Consider the following 18,401-nt stretch of genomic DNA (forward strand, 5'->3'; position numbering starts at 1 on the left):
CTGTTTATGATCACATTGAAACAAGAGCAATAAATAGGCCTGTCAGTCTCTTACATTAGTAGTCTTTTGCCTATTAGCTCGGTTTTACTCATCTCAGCACTGCAAAGTTCAGTTTGTCTTTGCTGCCCAGGAATGCACAAGGACAGCAGGAACATGGGATGTTAATGCACAGACCATAAACATACTGCACAGGAGTGTACGGATAATTGTTCTGAAGGCCATTAAATTCCACCAACTTTTTTCTTATCATGTCCTTTATTTTCAGAAGTTGAGTGTGTTATTCAGGTGACTCACTCTGTATTTTTATTATGAGTATTCAAGATGTAAGTAAGAAGAAGCACACAAATGGCTGTTGAATCCCAAGCCTGATCCTGTAAGTTGACACTTCCACACTACCCTTCTATTAACGTGTTAATTCTTGTTAAAAATAAAAACCTAACACATGTGACAGCAGAACAAAGCAATAGTCACATTAAAGTATTTTCTCCATGTACTGTTTTTTCAAACATCATACTAAAGACTGCCACCTACTGTTGGCATCACAAAGTATTTTAGTACATATTTTGCATGGTAACAAGCAATACTATTCTACATCACTACCAAAAGACTGAAGACCTACCAAGCCTCAGTTCCACGAAATCAATCTGAAGAATAAAATCACTAATACATTACTTCCATAGCCTAAAGCAATGGGTCTATGAGAGATGAATTCCCTCCAATTCCAGTGTACCATGGGATACAGACCTTAACAGCTGTACAATTTGTCATTCTTGCCAGACCCCTGTTTAATTATTTCTGTTGATTACTAAATCAGTCACTTTGCTTGAGGTGATGTTGGTTTTTTTTCTCTTTACATCTGCAACTACCTTCTATTTTCTCTCCCTAGCATACCTCTCTCTTATGCTCCCTATTGGAAAAAAAAGGTAAGGCTGCAGAGGGATGGGAAACCAGACATTGAATATACCTTGTTCTCAGGTATAAAGTAAACAACACAAGAGGCCTAGAACAGCAAGTCTCCTACAGAAGAGACAATTATTTTGTAGTGGAGCCACCAGACTGCAACAAATAGCAAGAACTCCACGCATTTTGTTCTATCTCCCATGATTTCCCTGCTGCCTTCTAGCTACAACGCAGGGACTATGGGTGCAACTGAAAGAGGGTTACTGACAATGTATTTTCTGCTGGCTGCCTTGACCACAGAAGCCAGAGGCAACAGTTTTAAAGAAAGGAGAACTTACCACACTGACATACGGTGTGAGAAAAAGAAACTGGATGCAGGCACTAATATTCCATTTTATGCAGGCAGTGAAGCCATGTCAGAACCCACTGGGATATGCAATATTGACATCTTAGAGGCTTATTAAAAGTAAACAGGATCACTGGGACCTGAAATAGAGCTGAGAGGTACCACTGGGCTGCCTCACTCCTGCATGAGGTATTTAAATCCTAGTATGGTGCCTGTTATCAATTTCACATAGAGAAGATTCTATGTATCACTGTAGTTGTCTCTGGTTCCAATGGAAATGGAAGTGAAAAGATCATTGTGATGAATTCCACAAGAAGCAAATAAGTCTTGTTTAAAAAAATTGAAGTGATAAGGGCTTAGTAAATAAACTTACCATAAATTCACCCTAGAGGCAAGTCAGATCACTTGCAACTAAGCAACAAGCCTCCCTTCTTTGGAAAATGCCTTAGTAAGTCACTCTATAGTCACATGATAAAACAAAAACCTTAAGTTCACAAACAACATCCTTAGGTTAGGTTGTAGCTGGGTTGTCTTGATCAGCTGTTACCTAAGAACTCAAACACTGCTATTTCTGTTTGTTCAAAGGCATGGGGGTAGAAGAAAAACACTATACACAGTATCCCATCTGTAAAACCTCAATAAATTATTCAGATAAACCTAAAGAACTCTCTCAAACATCACAGTATATTAGTGTACAATTAATGACAACTTCAGAAATCATGCTTTGGTTCAAAGCATAAATTTAATGGTGTATGTGCCACAACACAGTTTTTCATTACTTCAAAGCAGCGATATGATTGACAATAAACTTAAACCCAAATATTATTAGGATTATGAACTGCATTTAGCTTGTATTTAGTTTTTAAAAACTCTGGATTGATAGGAAACAATCTGTCTGACAACTGTCATAATTACAAACATTCCTGGCTGAAATGGCACAATTCAGCAATTCTCTTATTTTTAAGACAACTGTGCATCTTGACTTTCCATGGAAGTATCAGTATCTTCCATTGAAGATGCGCATGATGGTATCACAGCACACAATAAAATCGGTGACTTGGGTTTAGTCTCTGTTTTCATGATAACAATATTTAACTGGTTTTAAAATTTAGCTTTAAAACAGGTATCTACTACTGCTTTTCAGAGATCTCATTACAGCATATTAACCTTCTGGGGAGAGGGGCATATTTTCCTCAGGATTCATGCTGTTTTGTTGGTTTATCCAAGTAAGGAGTGTTGTCTTGTAGCAGATCTTTCCTGGGTATGAGCACTGTAATAGCAAAAAAAACCCTGTAAGAATATAATCTTATGGAAAATAAAGTAAAACTCTAAACAAAAAAAACAGTTTACTAAAAAAAAAAAAAAACCCAACAGATTACCAAAATGAGAATCTAAACTCCAAAATGAGAATCTAAACTTCTGGTGAGCTTACAATCAGCATCATGATATCTACCCAACACAAAATTATACTAAGATTCTTACCTTCTGTTGGTCAGAATATTGCCTTCCCATTTTTCCTTTTAAAAACACTGACAATATTTTAATAGCATTTAGAATCCATAAAAAATGGTAAAGTGTTACAGTAACTTTTAACAAGAGAGAAGATGGAAATATTATCATGCTTCAATCAGACTGTTTACTTCAACAATTCCAAAAATGAATACTTGATTTGATTTAGCACTCTCTACCAACATCCTGGAATCTGATCTGTAACATTCATCTTGTCATACCTGTTCTAAAGGCCAACAGGAAAAGCAAGCATCAAATGAAAATTATGGTCACTATATTGTCACAGAAGTGCACTGTGTCTAACCACACACCATTTTAACCTCTTCTTGACTCTAAATTCTTGCCATCTAGCCCTTCAGAAATCAGCTTGTTCTTTCTTCATGAAAGGAAGGAGCTGTGTCATGTTGGATTTGCTCCAGCAGCAAAAACTAAAGCACAAACACCTGAAATCATAATGCTGTACTTTGACTAGGTCAGACAGCTGTGAAAGGTAGAGTAAACCTGTAAAACTGTGTGTATTTGCATGCAGGTATGTGTAATGAGTAATGTTCTGCCCAAAGTGCACTGATACCCTGTATCTTATAAGCAAACTATTTCCTCGAAGGTATGTTCCTTTTGCATCTATGTACTGATAATGATGCATTTAGTAAGTTTCTAAGAGCCTTAAGTAAAATTTTAATTGCATTTCTCTTGCATAAAATACTTGTAATTTTATGACAAAACATGTTGATCTACGCACCTAGAATAGTTACATTAAATAGAAATACTAAAGAAAAACAGAACTTGATCTAAAGTAATGAAAAACAAAAGTCCAAACAAAGATTGAAAGAATAATTTTTAAACTTCCTTTTCAAAGCTAAGTTTTGAATATACACTGTCAACATACCAAATCAAAATCATCGGAACACACTGCATGTGTGGTATATTACTAAAACATAAACTCTACTTGGATCAGCTTAATCTGAAATTAAGGTGAAATTAATAGAACAGAGTCATTTGTATACTATTGAGTAACGTAACCCAGACTGAAACATTAAAAAAAAAAAAAATCAGAAAAATTGTCTAACAAGCTCCTAATTGCAATCGTCTTCTCTTTAGTAGGAAAATCTCAGCTTGATTTTTCTTTTTTTACCAGTGAATCTCAACATGACTATACAGCACTGCATCTCAAATTCTTTTTAAAGCATAACATTGCCCTGTGCACTGCTTCTATGACAGCACAGAATAATTTAATTTGATGACAGAAAATGTTCCCCTTACCAATATTTGCTCTCACTGTCTAAGACAAGTCTTTGGGTTTTTCTTTTCAGTTATTTGTTATTGTAAAGATGCAGGATCGCAAAAAAAAAAAAACACCAAAAACCACACCAAGTGTAGCTAAACTGTGCATTGTCAGCTATAATATGAAAAGGCAGAGTCAAAAGATTCTGACAGTAACTCAAGGAAACCAGCTGCAGAAACAGGTTTCTGAAATACTCTACTTAGTTTCTTCCCCCCTTGCCTCCAGCTCTTCTTTCATAAAACAGCAACTTATCACTTCAATCTTTTTTTGGGCGGAAGGTGTGATGGCTTGGGATGAAGCAAGAACTTAGTAATAATTTAAATACAGCCCATTAAGTATTTTACAACATTTTATTTTTTTTTCAAATAGGCAATATACTTTCTATTACAAGAAAGTAAACCTTCATCTACAAAGTTTCTAAAACAAACATGTAACACTTAAGATGAAGCGCTATGAAAAGTAAACTTTTCAACTGAGGTTGCATATTTATATTTGCCAATGAACAGTAACTCAAGAAGCCACCTTAGGGCTACACTTCTACCTCCCCTTTTTTTTAAAAAATAAATCGGTTCCAAGCCTCTTATTTAATACAAGATGATACCATAAAAGCAACAAGGGAGCCAACTAATTCTACTGGCACTATAATTACCACAGAGCATAAAGATTAAGAATCAAAAAAGTTGATTTTGTTCTGCTAAAACTTCTTTAATCAGTTGTACTTGAATTGCATACCCATTCAATGTGTTACCTAAGCAGACTCATATACCTACACAGGCATTTCCTACAACAAACTTCCTGTCAGAAACTTGCTCCCAGAGCCAAAAAGAACAAGGAAGTGAGAAGATCCACTTGGTATTTTTATCACATACATGCACAACACGTTTGAAGGAGACACAGCTGGGACAGCTGACCCAAACTGACCAAGGGGATATTCCGTATCATTGGACATTGTGCTCAGCAATAAAAGCTGGGAGAAGAAGGAAGGAGGGATGTTCGGAGTTATGGTGTTTGTCCTCCTAAGTAGCCATTACACGTGATGAAGCCCCACTTTCCTGGATATGGTTCTAAACACCTGCGGGCCGACAGGAAGTACTGAGTGAATTCTTTACGCTGCTTTGCTTGCATGCACGGCTTTCACTTTACCTATTAAACTTTTTTTATCTCAACTCATGAGTTTTCTTACTTTTACCCTTCCGATTCTCACCCCCATCCCACTGGAGGAGAGTGAGCACATGGCTGTGTGGGGTTTAGCAGCTGGCGGGAGTTAAGCCATGACAATACCTACCCATAGATTCAACTGGAAGTTGAAGTCCCACTTCCAACTTTTTTTCCTCTTTTTAATCTCTGACAACTTTTCTTTACAGAGAAGAAAGGATGGAAACAGTAGGGTAAGATATTCAACAAAATGGAGCAGCAGTGGAAACCACATGCATTTATAGGTACAATTTCACACAGTACACTGATAACGATATTCAGCATAAACTACTATCAAAACATGGTGACAATTATCTCAACTCCCTAAAAATTCTGAATTTCTAGTTTCAGGAATTTTCTAATGGCATATTTTGTGCTACCAGTTACATTAATAGTGTAACAAGAGCTATCCCAGAATTGCCTAGTCCAGAGTGCTATCTGACTAATCAAAGCTGGATTCTTACAAAAGATACAAACACACTAGAAGCCTGCTCAAAGAATGGCACTTAAGAATAATGTTCTCCTACTTATCAATTTACCATGGTATAAAAGTCTGTATACTCTTTCTGTAAGGAGATCTGCTTTTACCCTTTCACTAGAGGATCAAGGTAAGCATCAATTTTGATCTGCTTTTTTGTATTTTGAATAATAAGTTGCTCCTGGCCACAGAGACTTTTCCATTGCCATGACCTTTGAGAATTATTTACTGTGTAAAATAAAAATGCTCCTTTTTTTAATATTAGCTTTGAATGTAAATTTCAACTTTGCTGAATGCTCTTTACATTTTAATTATATCAGGACAAGCAAGAGTATCTATCCATTCTATATATTTTTAAATACTGTTTATTCTTATTCTGTGAACTTCTATCATGAAGTCCTGGATTTCTTTTCTAAGCAATTCGGATCTTTTAATTGGTGATTCACATTGTCAAGACTAAATATTTCCCACTTCAATACATATTTCAAACACATACAAAACAAACAACTCTTGAACTTATTTTGTTCTTACTGCAGTAAGATCAATTACAGAGTGAGAAGCAAAGCTTAGACCTATCCTAAATAAATATCGGAAAAAGAAAAAAAAAAAAGAAAAAGAATGGGCAAAAGACTGCATAGTTGACATCCTCTGCATTCATAAGCAGGTCAAATGCTCCCCGTGTACAGATGTACTCCAGATTTTTGCTGCGGGACAGTTTGCCCATCCAGTACCAGACTCTGGAAGATCTTCTTCCACACAAACCTCATTGCTACCATTTCTCTAAGAAGTCTGTGAAATTAGGCAGGGGCAATTCTATCGCTTTTTGTTTATGGAGATTTTAAAGGAGACAGGATTAAAGCTCTGCTACAGTCCAAACAGACAGTCACTACTACTCTCTTCTTGTCCACTGAGTCATCATTTCACTGTAAAAGGGTATCAGATTGGTCAGAGAAGATCCCCTCTTCGTAAATTCATGCTGACTGCTTCCAGTCTTCATTCTGTTCTTAGAACACCTGGAAACAGCTTCCAGGATTGGCTCAACCACCTTCCCAGGGATGAAGGTGAGGCCGACCAGTTTCTCAGATCCTCCCTCTTGCCCTTCTTGAAAATAAAAGTGCCATTTGCTTTATTCCAGTCCTCCCACAACTCCCCTAAACACCATGACCTTTCAGAGATGATCTGAGAGTGGCCTCTTAATGACATCAGCCAACTCCCTCACCACTCATGGGTGCATCATATCAGGTCCCATGAATTTGTGCATGCACCATCTGCTCAAATGTTCCCTAGCCCTTTCCTCCTCCACCAAAAGTAAGTCATCCTCACTCCAGGCACTCCCAGCAGTCTGAGGCCCACGATTCCTGAAGACAAACCTCAGCAGTGAAGACTGAGGTGAAGAAGATATCGAGCACCTCAGTCTATTCCGGGTCCTTTGTTTCCAGGTCCCCTGCCCTATTCAGCTGTGGGCCCACATTCTCCCTCCTCTTCCCTCTGCTGCTGATATACCTGTAGAAGCTGTTCTTGCTGTCCTTCATGTTCCTTGCCAAGACCAACTCCAGGTGGGCTCTGGCTGTCCTAGCCTCATCCCTTCGCACTCACACAGTATTAGAATATACATTAGTATCTGAACATGAATTCAGGTGGCTTTTCCAAGGGGAGTTCTGCCTTACAGTCCCTGACGGAGTTCTCTAAACACCTCTTGGGGGCGTGCCAAAACATGCTTGGGAATTTCCAAAAGACCCTCAGCAAACACTATTAAGAAAACAACAGCCTTATTATGACAGATGGTCATACATGGATAAATCACCGATTAAACTGTAGGAAGTGAACAATAAATGAACAGGATTCCCAATGGAGGGATGTCAAAAGTGGAGTCCTACAGGTATTTTTGGTAGCATCTGCTCTGTTCAACGTATTTGTAAGTAACCTGGGAAAGTACGGGTTTTAATGATACCATTCTGAATAAGTTCTTTAAGAAAATGGCTTGCTGTGAAGAATTGCAGGGCAAACTTAAGAACTGACTGAATAATTAGTAAAATTGACAGACAGAATTACATGTAGAGACATGCAATGCACACAGGTCAAAAAAAATATTAACTTCACAAAGTGATAGGTTCAAAACTGACTACAACCATTCAGATGACTTCAGTGAATACAAGATAATTTTGTAAAAATAAATAAATACATTGACGCATAGCAACCAAGAAATAAATTTAGAATTTAGAATGACTAAGGAACCAATTGAGAATGAAAAAGAATAGATCACTGTGACATCACTGTGTGTAAAAATGTCTGGTTTGCCCACAGCTTGATGAGTGTGCTCAGCTCTGAGAGAATTCTTAATCATCTTAAGAGAGATATAGTAGAATTGAAAAGGGTGAAGAGAATAGCAACAGAATGATCACAAGCATTCACCTGTTGTTTCACAGAGAAGCTGTTCCTCAGAAGTGAAAAAGCAAAAGGGGGGAAAACTCATTAACAGCTTGGTGAAAATAGTAATTGAAGAGTAGGCCCAAATTCAAAACTACAGCAAGTAATTTTTCAAAAAAAAATCTTTGTCAAAGGTTCTTGGATGCAAGAAATTTGAATAGGTTGACAGGAACAAGTTCATGAGAGAGAAACATGCTGAGAATAACTAAAACAGAAACCATTCCCGGCTCAGGGGTTGCTGACAGCTATGAAGAGCTGTAAAATGTGAAAGCTCACTTGCTCTGTTCCTACTCTTCTACTGACATCTGCCCAGGATGACTGTGGAAGGCTGAACACTGGTCTAGACATATCTTCATCCTCAATCATAATGGCTGTTCTAAAGTTAAATGCTTTACCAAATCTAAAACTGAAAATAGTTACAAAGCTTTACAGATACCACTAAACAGAAGCAAAAGGACACAACATGCACAGCTGAAGATTTCTCCTATCCTCAACCAAACGGCTGTATACTGAACCTACTACTTGTGTTTGTCTGGAAGATAAAAGCACTTCTAAATGATGAACCAAAATTTCAGAATTTGATAGTTTTGCCATTATTGCATCACAAATCTTCTAAGACACAATCTGAAACTTAAATTATGAGAACAAGGTTTTGGAAAAGAAGGCTCAATCCTCAAAGAAAAAGCTATTTTACGGACAGCATGCATACTGCACTTGCTGCTTCTCCTCAGTCAGCTTCTATTTTGTAGAGCAAGCACCTACAGATATTGTGGCTACTACATTTAGACATACACTCACTGTCTAGTCAGTACATGCATGCTGACTTGCTACCCAATTGCTGTCATTCTTAATTAAGGTACCAAGTTATACCTTCTCTCAATAAGAGCTTTAAATGCAGTCACTACCTCTTTTCTACCAGCCTCTGTATTTCAAAATTTCTGAAACTTCTACCTGTCCTAGGTAGTGACATTAATCAACAGGCTTAAATTAAGGTTTGGGCAGAGAAACGACAGACAGACTGACTTTTGCCCTCTCTAGCCCTTAGTTTTCAAGTTTTATATTTACTTACTGAAGTACAACATTTTTAAACATCTTTTTAGCATGCAGTTTTACTCACATATTTTGTCGGAATCTGTGTGAACTGCCTGAATAACAGAAGTTCTGAGAATTACTTCAACATCTGAAGCTATCTTCAGAAGCTAAGAAAAAAAAAAAAAACAAAAAACAAGAACAAACACCACAACAGAGTAATTTAAATCATGTGTGATTATTCCTGATGGTATTTTCCATGCTAGACTGCTATTCAAATAATAAAGACGGTCAGTTCTACTATTCAGTTAGTTATCCACCACCTATACATAGCTTTTACTTTGGGGATCCTGGAATAATTTACAGGTTGATACATAAGCTACCTTGATATATAACACGAGAAGAAGTAAACTTCTGCTCAGTGACATACAGCAGTATAAAATCTGTATAGGCAATTAAAACTGCAAAATAGTAAGGAAGAATGCAGCTATCAAAATCAGTAACTAGCTTCCAATGATCAAAGACATTGGTGAATGACTCAATCAATAACATATGACTACTCCTAGGGAAAGGGCAATCTGATTCTCTTAACATTCCTGCTCTTAAAATAAGGAGACAAAAATAAGGGCAAAACATGACAAGAATTAATAATATAGAGCTTTCACAGAAAAGCAGTACAGGAACAAGGCACTACCTAAACATTAGTGGAGGCAATATAGTTGGCAGCTCACTCAGTGAGTTAACAGAATGTTCTACTCCTTTTAATGCACCACAAGTAAAGCAGAAGCAAAAACCCTCAGTAGTGTAATTAACATCTCTGTATTACAAGTCATGATCATTTGGCTGTTTTTTGCCTCCCACAAGAGATGCTGCCTCATTGGTGAACAGAAAGCAAAATAACTTCTCATGTCTGCCAGTAACTGAGCAGAATATTTAATTTCTCTGTATCTTTCTACGCTTGTCCATACAACAAAGACTAGGTAAACTTAAAAGTGTCCACAGCTCAGATAGATATTATGGGCAAAGTATACAACATATAGTAACACAAAACATTTTTTTTCCATAATTTTATTATAAGCTTCAAAATATGCATATTGAACTATCAGAAGACACCTTCTCTTTATGTATTTCTGTATGTGCAAAATTCTATAACATACAAATAATACCAATATAAGTATCAATGTATTTATAAACAGAGATCCATGTAAAAGGCTTTTTGAACTCACCTGTGTTTCCCAATGTCCCAGTAAGTACTTACAGTGGTTTAGAGATCCTTTAAGTAAAAAAATTCCTAGGTAAGTGTTGTTATGCAAAGTGGAAAAAAATAATGAAAACAAGTACCTCGTTTATCTTCTCTTCAGATGTCTCATCTTGGTTATTTTTGAATTCTTCATTTATCTTTTGCCTTGCAGCTAAATAAAGTAAATGCGAAAACTAAAGTTTGAACACAAAATTGTACCTTGTCTTTGTTGCTGCCTTGAAGCTCGGAATCCTAAGTCCTTAACACCTTCCTGGTGCCCTCTGCCTGAAGTATTTTAATATAAGACTTCCATGGAATTTATGTCATGTCATATTTTGACTAGCACAGGAATAAAATGTGATTGCCTATCTAGCATTCTGAGCTTTAAAAATAAGTAACGTACAGAAGCCACTACTAAAAGGTGGTTTACTAAAAAAGCAGTATTTATCTCCTAAGGAGCAACAGAACATAAAGAGAATCAACTCAAATGCTTAGTACAGTTAAACATGCTTTTTTAAAAAAATCCCAGGAAGATCACCAAGGTTACAAAATGAGGTGTATTCCTTATGAAATATGGCTTGAGTGCTTCTGTCTAACAACCATTTTTTTCTTCAAATTAAAGGATGTCTGGTTACAGACATATGGGTTTTCCCAATGATTATTTACAAAACGTGGAAGGGAATAATTTAAAGGAAGATTATGTTGAGAATTCTATTTCTGTGTATTCGGAGAAGGAAGTTCCACAGAAACATTGGTATGCATGCATCACAAAAAAAGAATCTCACCTTCAAGGGCTCTGGTATCATTTTTAAAAACTTCTTGCCGGGTTCTGTGTAATAATTTAAAAAGCTTCAAAACCTGACAATACAACATCAGTAGAATTAGCTTGTTTGCTAGCAGGATTTTTAGTTAAATAAACAAATTGCAATTATGAGTGTTCTGGCTGACCTTTCATGCTCTTTTCATTTAAAATAGAATTTGGTATGGAATCAGTATCTAAGGTACTTTATCAATTCCCAATCAAATAACTTTCAGCCAAAGCAGTTGTGAGGAAATCCAAATCCTACACAGTCCCAGGTATTTCAAATTAATCCAAGATACTAGAGAATACAGGCACTACATTCCTAAATAATCATTTGGCACAATGGGAATATAATCGTGAAAATACATTGACTCAAGCATATTTATTGTGCCAATATCCTGTAGACCCAACAGAATCGGAGTAACTCTAAAAGTCACCTGAAGGGACTATCAAGGGTACATCACTGGATATTCTCTGATTATGAAGGAAATATAAATGACTAAAGTATTCTCACACCTGCAGGCTAATGTCAAGTGAGAAAAGTGAATTTCAACAGGATCTCAAACTGTTTATTAACTAACTCAACAATTATTTTTCATGTCTCTATATAATACCTGGGCATAATCTTCTACAGGTGATGTGGTAAAACCAATATAAAGCAAAGTCCTTTCCTAAGTATGACTGCCAGATCAGCAAATAAAAACTCCAGTAAAAGCAAACACTCGAAAAAATTGGGTTTTACAGTGTAGAGATGACACACCTCAGTATGTACATAAAACCTCTGAAAAATCACAGCTCACGTTCATGTGGCTTTGGCTGTTTATTCATACAGACTGTAATGAATTACAGAAATCCTCAAGTCCTTATCAGATTTTTTTGGTGTTTGTCAGAGATTGACAAGAATCTCTGACAAGCACAATTTTTTTTTTTAAATCTTGATACCTTTTGAAGTTATTTCTAATACTTCCTGGTGTGTTTTGGCATCTCTAGAAGGCACAATTCCAAGTACTCTATGGTGATCCTAAATTGTTTTCTCACAATTAATATTCCAAAAATTTCTTTGGAGGACATAGAGGAAACAAACAAAGGGCTGTAAGTGAGAAATTACCATCATCTTTACAAGTATGCTCTGTATCTGTGAGCTGGAGATGTAAAGAAGGCTGTCCCCTAAAAGAACAAGAAAAACAACCTGGCAGGACCTGAAAAAAGTGTTGCCTCTGCTTAAATCTGCCAATGAGAGAAACAGCAAGCTTCTCTGAAAGCTATTATTTCCAACAGATGTCAACAAATTTTTAGATTTTCAGTCTTAAGTTCTCACCCTCTGCTCTGTTAGTCACTTAGCTACACCTTGAGATAATTCATCCAGAAGTGTACACACACAAAAATACAGTTTTTAGGAAGAAGTCATAAAGCAGTAAGAATAGGCAACTTTCCAGATTAGTACTGCTTTTTTTAACATAATACTAGCACAACTTTAGTACTATTAAGGGGCAACTCAGAAATATGAACAAATTCAAATCTCGCTTCACCATGTGAATTAGACTATGTCATGATTTCTACTGTAATTTATGATTTAGCATCCCGTTGAGTATATGCTACTGCATTACAGGCATTTCTGGAATGAGGACAAACCAGTGCCTTCCCAATTGCACACGAGTCTCCCAAATGTTTAAGTCAAAAACTTTTGTCACTTTTACAAGAATTACTATGAAACTTGACAACCAGTTAAACCAATCTGAGCAGAGACATCTAAAAGAGAACATGGACTCCGTTAACCCCTTTTCAGCTTGTGTTCTTAATAATTAGCATCTGAACAGAACCACAATGTCTTTAATTGCAGCATTCCCTAGATGGCTGAATCTGTAGAAAGTAAACCAACAGAATTAAAAGCCAGCAAATAAATTTCTTGTTCTGTAGATGCATTTTAAGAGATTTGACTAAATTATTTGGGCAGGACAACCTGAAATAATATTTTTGCCATCTTTGCACATAGCAAAATTAGTATTACATATGGTTTCGAGTCAAAGATTTGTATGGTGAAACTTGAAGAAGTGTTTTAGGGTACTCTTTGATCAGCAACTTTCAGGCATCTTCCTCTGCTATTTGCCTATTTCTGCAAACCCCTCCTGGAAAGTTCTTCACAACTACAGAGCAGCTATATTAGATGACTTCGAAAAAACATATATTAAATGCATAGACTCCTTGGACCTCTATAATCACCTAATAAAACACAGAACTCCTGTAATACTGCAGTGTATTAGTAGGCTTTGGAACACTTCTGAAAGAGGGGCTCAACTCCCCTCCAAAGCACTCTATGAAGACGAAAGGTTTTAATAATCCTTCTGTCTTTGCTTTTCTACATCCTCCTCTCACAGTTCATTCCCTTAATGTATTTTAACCTCTACCTGATTACCACCTCTCAACTCGTTCCCTTTTTCCACAACGGCCTTTGCACATGCAAAACTCTACTTTCTATTACCTATTTTTGTGTCCTTGCCCAGAGAGCTGGAGAGTTCCCACCCTCCAGCGACACATACGAGGAAAAACTCCCCTAAGCGTATGCTTTGTGCCTGGTTACCATTTACAGCCTAGGGTGCCAAATTTGAGGGGGAACACCACCGCACGCTGCTTCGGCGCCGCATGCACTCCCCCCAACACCAGGCTCGCCGGACACCGGGGACAAAAAGACAACTACCCGCCGGCGGCTGCCCTGCCCTTCCAGCCCTCCGTCCCTCCCTCCCTCCCCCCGGCTCTCCACGGGGCCCGACCGACTCCCGGCCGTCAGCCAAACGGGGCAGGGCCGGCTCGGCCCCGCGGCCGCAACACCCCACCGCCGCCTCGCACGGGGCGGGCCCTCCCCGCCCCCTCCCCACCGGCCCCGGCTCCAATTCACCGCAGGGCACCCCCGAGCACCGGGTAGGGCAGCCCTGACCGGGCGGCCAGGACGCCCCCCCCCCGCCGAGTTCCCGGGGTCAGCAGCGGCCGGAGCCGCCCTCTCCCCGCCGCGGCCCCCGCCGCGCATGCGCACCCCGCTCACCCGCCCGCGGCTCGCCATGGCGGCTGCGCCGGTGTGGGGGAGCGGGGAAGTGACGCCCGGACTCTCCGCGGCCTCCACGCCGCCGCGGTGCTGCCGGGTGCCACCTGCAATGCTGCCCCGCCGAGCGCGCCTCACCGTCGCTGTTGTTCCGGGGAGCCTTTCCCCCCTCCCCACTCCCCCGCCAGCCGCGGCTGGCGTGCGGCATGCTTCGGGGCGCTCCCCGCTCCGCCCTGCGCCCGCTCTCGGGCGGGCAACCGAGCCCCTGCGGCCTTCGCCCGGGCGGCGGGGCCGAGGCCGGCCGCTCGCCCCGCGCTGTGCCGAGGCCGGAGGGGGGACTGCGGCGGCGCGCCGCGGGGCGGCTCTGTGGGCAGCGACCCATCCCCCCACCCTCCGGCCCGGCTGCGCGTGGCGTAAAAAAAACCCAAAATGACCGTCTTTACCTGTTCTCTTCTAGACGGAAAGTCCCATCGTTTCCAGCGGATAATTGGAAAGCCATCAATCTGTGGCCAACACATTATTTTACACTGCAGCCTGTTCCCAGAAGCACTCGATTGTATTTAAGCTCCAACTCCTGTTTTTGTTTTGTTTTGTTTTATAATGCAGATACTGAGAATCAAGCATTATTTATCAGCACTGATCAACTGTTTCATATTCTGTTTGACTGCTTTTTCTCTTGGAGAGAATATTCTGACTGAGGCTAAAGAACAAAACAAACAATGGCCCTATTTTTCCGACTACTAAGGCACCTGGTAGACATGAATCCAGCCTATCTTTGGGAAAAAGGCATGGCTCCTTCGGTGACCTAAAGAGGAATTACAGGTTTCGACAACAGAGTTGCCTTTGATGGTAGACGTCAGGACCCCGACTGCACTGGTGTGTCTCCCCCCCGCATGACAGGCCCCCAGGGCCTGCGACACCGAAGCCCAGCCAAGCTCCAGCCCTGCCACAGCCTAAAGGGTGACCCAGCCTATGGGCAAACCAAGATCACAACGGTGGGTTCGCAGGTTTCTGTAATGTACCAGGACACGGAGGCACATCCTCTAAATTTCTCTACTTTATTACAGATTACCACAAAATAATCACCACTAGCAAGTGTGCCACCAGAAAAAAATCATCACTAGCAAGTGTACCTATGGTTGATAACACAAATACATTATCTATCTCAAGCTATTACAAATTGGAATTATAGAATCATTTAGGTTGGAAAAGACCTGTAAGATCATCGAGTCCAACTGCCCAATCTAACCGATCACTATCAGCCATCAATAACAGCAGCGATCAATTGTATAGCAACAATCAACATTATAGCACCAACCAATAACAGCAAAAAACAAGTACATACTTACTATTGCAGGTTGTTTCAAACTTAGCATTAGCGAAGCAGTTTATCAACAATATAACAGCAGATATATTATGGCAGATTACTTGCATGGATATGTAAGACCAGTACCAGGTAAATTAGCTTCAGAAGGGGCCAAATCATCCTGGAGTGGAGGATGCACTGGTCCCAGGGGAGGACCCAACCATTCCAGAGGTGGGAGGACAGACCAACCTGACCTCTGCAGTGGTCTTAGCAAACTACCATAAAGTAACAGAGTCTCACTTCAAAGATGATCCGTGGCACCGAGTCTGGAATCAGCCAGGCACCTCCAGTGGGAGTCCAAGATCTTGTAGAAAGTTTCTGCAGACAATTCAGCCTATTCAGGAAAGGAGAATTACATGCAGCGTGGGATGTTTTCAGAGAGAGAGGCTTCATTTTGAAAAAAAAATATCATTTTTATATCATAGAGACATAAGATGGAGTAGGACACCACCACTGTGAGCAGCCAAGGGGTGCTGTTATTTTCTGGTTTCCACTTGGAACAGCCAATAGATGCTGATGTTTGCTGTTCTTTCAGATCAGTTTTTGTTTTGCCAGACTGCTTTTCCTGCTCTTGCAGTTAGAACAGCCAATGGCAGTTACAAATTCTTACTTTCTCAGGGGTTTTCCCTCTTTTCCAGGCCTTTTTTCACCTTCTCAGATGAAAAGTTGCTGTTACAGCTCCTTGTTTCCGTGCCTGTCCACAGTATCTCAGGATGTCTCTGGTTTCTAGGTACCCAGCTGCACATAAAAGGGGCCAGCTACACTTTTCAAGGATGCTTCTGGTTCCCAGGCTCATAGCTCCCAGGCTGGCAGGCACTTTCTCTGTCCCTCTTCTTCAATAGACATTTCCCTCTGCTCAGTCATTTTCCTCTTCTAGCCAGGCCATCTTTTTGGCTGCTCACATCAAGTTCCCCACAGCCCTGCCTTGCCTTGCCTACAGCCTTGACTGACCAGCCCAGCCTCAGCCCGGCCATCCCAGGGCTGTGTCTGGTACTTTAAAGGTCGATTGCGATTCTTTAGAAACTAACCAAACAAACAAGCTTGTACTTAAATAACACATCATCCAGCATTAGCTAAAGGGAGCATCAGGCTTTTAAACGTAACTGCTTCGTTAGACCTCTAGCTTCAATATATAGTCTATTTCATTGCTTAATTGCAGTTACATTCAAAACTAATCAAAGTGTGAGAACACTACACTACTACTAAATATTTTTAATAATTCCAATTTCCTAAATGCACGTATTTTGGACTATGTGTTTCATGAACTTAATCTGTTAGCAGGAGAAATGATCCTTCTTCATAGATCTATTTGCAGGAATAATTCCTCCAGTTGTGAATCTATTAATTAAATCCTTTGAAAAGGCCTTGTTATATTCAAAATAATATAAAATATAAAATTTGACATTTACACAGTGAGACAAAACTGTATGTCAACCAGTATGTAACACGATAGTCAACTATACAGTGGGAAAAAAAAAAAAAAGCTTTTGCCTTTTCAGAGAAACTTCTTCAATTGTCTCTGTCTTCTCTCAGCATTAAAATATGCTTTCTAGATGGACTCCACGGCAGCCTGTGAAACTACTTAAAGTACACAAATACGTGCAAATGGATCCTGAATAAGTATTTGTATCTTAAACTGTTCCTGTCTAGTTAGCAGAATCAACTCTTCCATTCTTTCACAATGTATAATTCCTGAGAAAATAGGGGAATAAAATTATTCATGTCTTTGCTTAATAACCACGATTAGACAAGAGGAGAAAGCAAAGAATTTTTTCCCTGAAGTGCCAATTCCATCCTCATTTTAGCTGTCATACTCCAGTACTATCTGTGGGACATATACATGTCAAAATACTGTAATACAGTACTAACAGCTGAGGAACAGATCATCCCAGTGTTTAACTGTGCTTTGTCAGACCTTTCTTTAGGGTATTTGAAGATACATGATTGCAGTTATTACCAGACATGTGTGACAAATTCTGTTCATTTTGTAGTAAGTTCAGGTAATCGAATGTGGATCCATTTTAGGTTTAAACCACTTAGCAGTAGCTATTCCCTGCCTTCCTCCAGAATTACATTTCCTGAGAGATTTTTGTCATGAGGCAGATACATACAAATGTCTATATTAAAATCTTCCTGGACAAAGCTTGAGGGAAATCAGATGCAGCCTATTTTAACTGTGAAGATTAGAAAATTAAGCTTTGTTGTTACGCTTCCCCACCCCCCCCCACCCCACCCCACCCCCTTTCATTTCTCCTATTTCATGACCGGTGTCATGCATCTATAAAAAAATATTTAATAGCAGGTGAGTGGCTGTGTAATACTGTGCTGCCCTCCATTAATCTCTGCCTGGTGATACTGGTCTGTTTTACAGGCAGGAAATGGCTCAGATGTAGATGGGCCATGACACTAAAGTCCCCGTGATTTCCCCTGTGCAAGAGCCATCTCGGTTCTGGAAGCGCAGCACCTCAAACCAAACCCTATGTGTTTTACGCCTTTACCCTCCAAGCTCTGGGGTCAGTGCTGATGTTTATTTATAAATGCCCCCTCCCTACCATTTCGGGTCGCAACACCGCCCCCAACGACCTCATTAACCGGTCGCTTCACAGGGTTAAACCCTCCGCGGAACCTGCAGCAGCCGCCCCCCCACTTGTATGGATCCTTCCGCGCCTCCCTGGGCCCCATCGCGCCGGGTCAGCGAGAGCGGGCCAGCCGAGTGGGCGGGGGACAAGTGAAAAAGACAGGTGGCGCTACCAATGGCCCGGTGGGCGCGGCCCGCCGTGACCCCCGCCGACCC

The 18,401-nt window shown here is 40.0% G+C and overlaps 1 protein-coding gene across 7 annotated transcripts; it reads right to left on the bottom strand.

The window, feature by feature from the left end:
* Positions 1-1,969: 1,969 nt before the first annotated feature.
* On the bottom strand, positions 1,970-14,368 carry LYRM7 (LYR motif containing 7). Of its 7 annotated transcripts, none has more exons than XM_042787750.1 (6): positions 14,245-14,368; positions 12,316-12,374; positions 11,191-11,263; positions 10,507-10,577; positions 9,254-9,335; positions 1,970-2,516 (listed from the first exon to the last, which is right to left on the bottom strand). In XM_042787750.1, the coding sequence occupies exons 2-6, from the start codon at positions 12,319-12,321 to the stop codon at positions 2,440-2,442; spliced, it is 309 nt and encodes a 102-aa protein (XP_042643684.1). In that variant the 5' UTR covers positions 12,322-12,374; positions 14,245-14,368; the 3' UTR covers positions 1,970-2,439. The 7 variants fall into 7 exon arrangements, with proteins under 7 accessions (XP_042643684.1, XP_032864836.1, XP_032864835.1 ...); XM_033008945.2 differs by lacking the exon at positions 14,245-14,368 and adding an exon at positions 13,786-13,946; XM_033008944.2 differs by lacking the exon at positions 14,245-14,368 and adding an exon at positions 13,687-13,945.
* Between the last annotated feature and the right edge of the window lie 4,033 nt (positions 14,369-18,401).

The sequence above is a fragment of the Tyto alba genome, unplaced genomic scaffold (assembly GCF_018691265.1).
Source record: "Tyto alba isolate M040663 unplaced genomic scaffold, T.alba_DEE_v4.0 Super-Scaffold_13, whole genome shotgun sequence".
Lineage (NCBI taxonomy): Eukaryota > Metazoa > Chordata > Aves > Strigiformes > Tytonidae > Tyto > Tyto alba.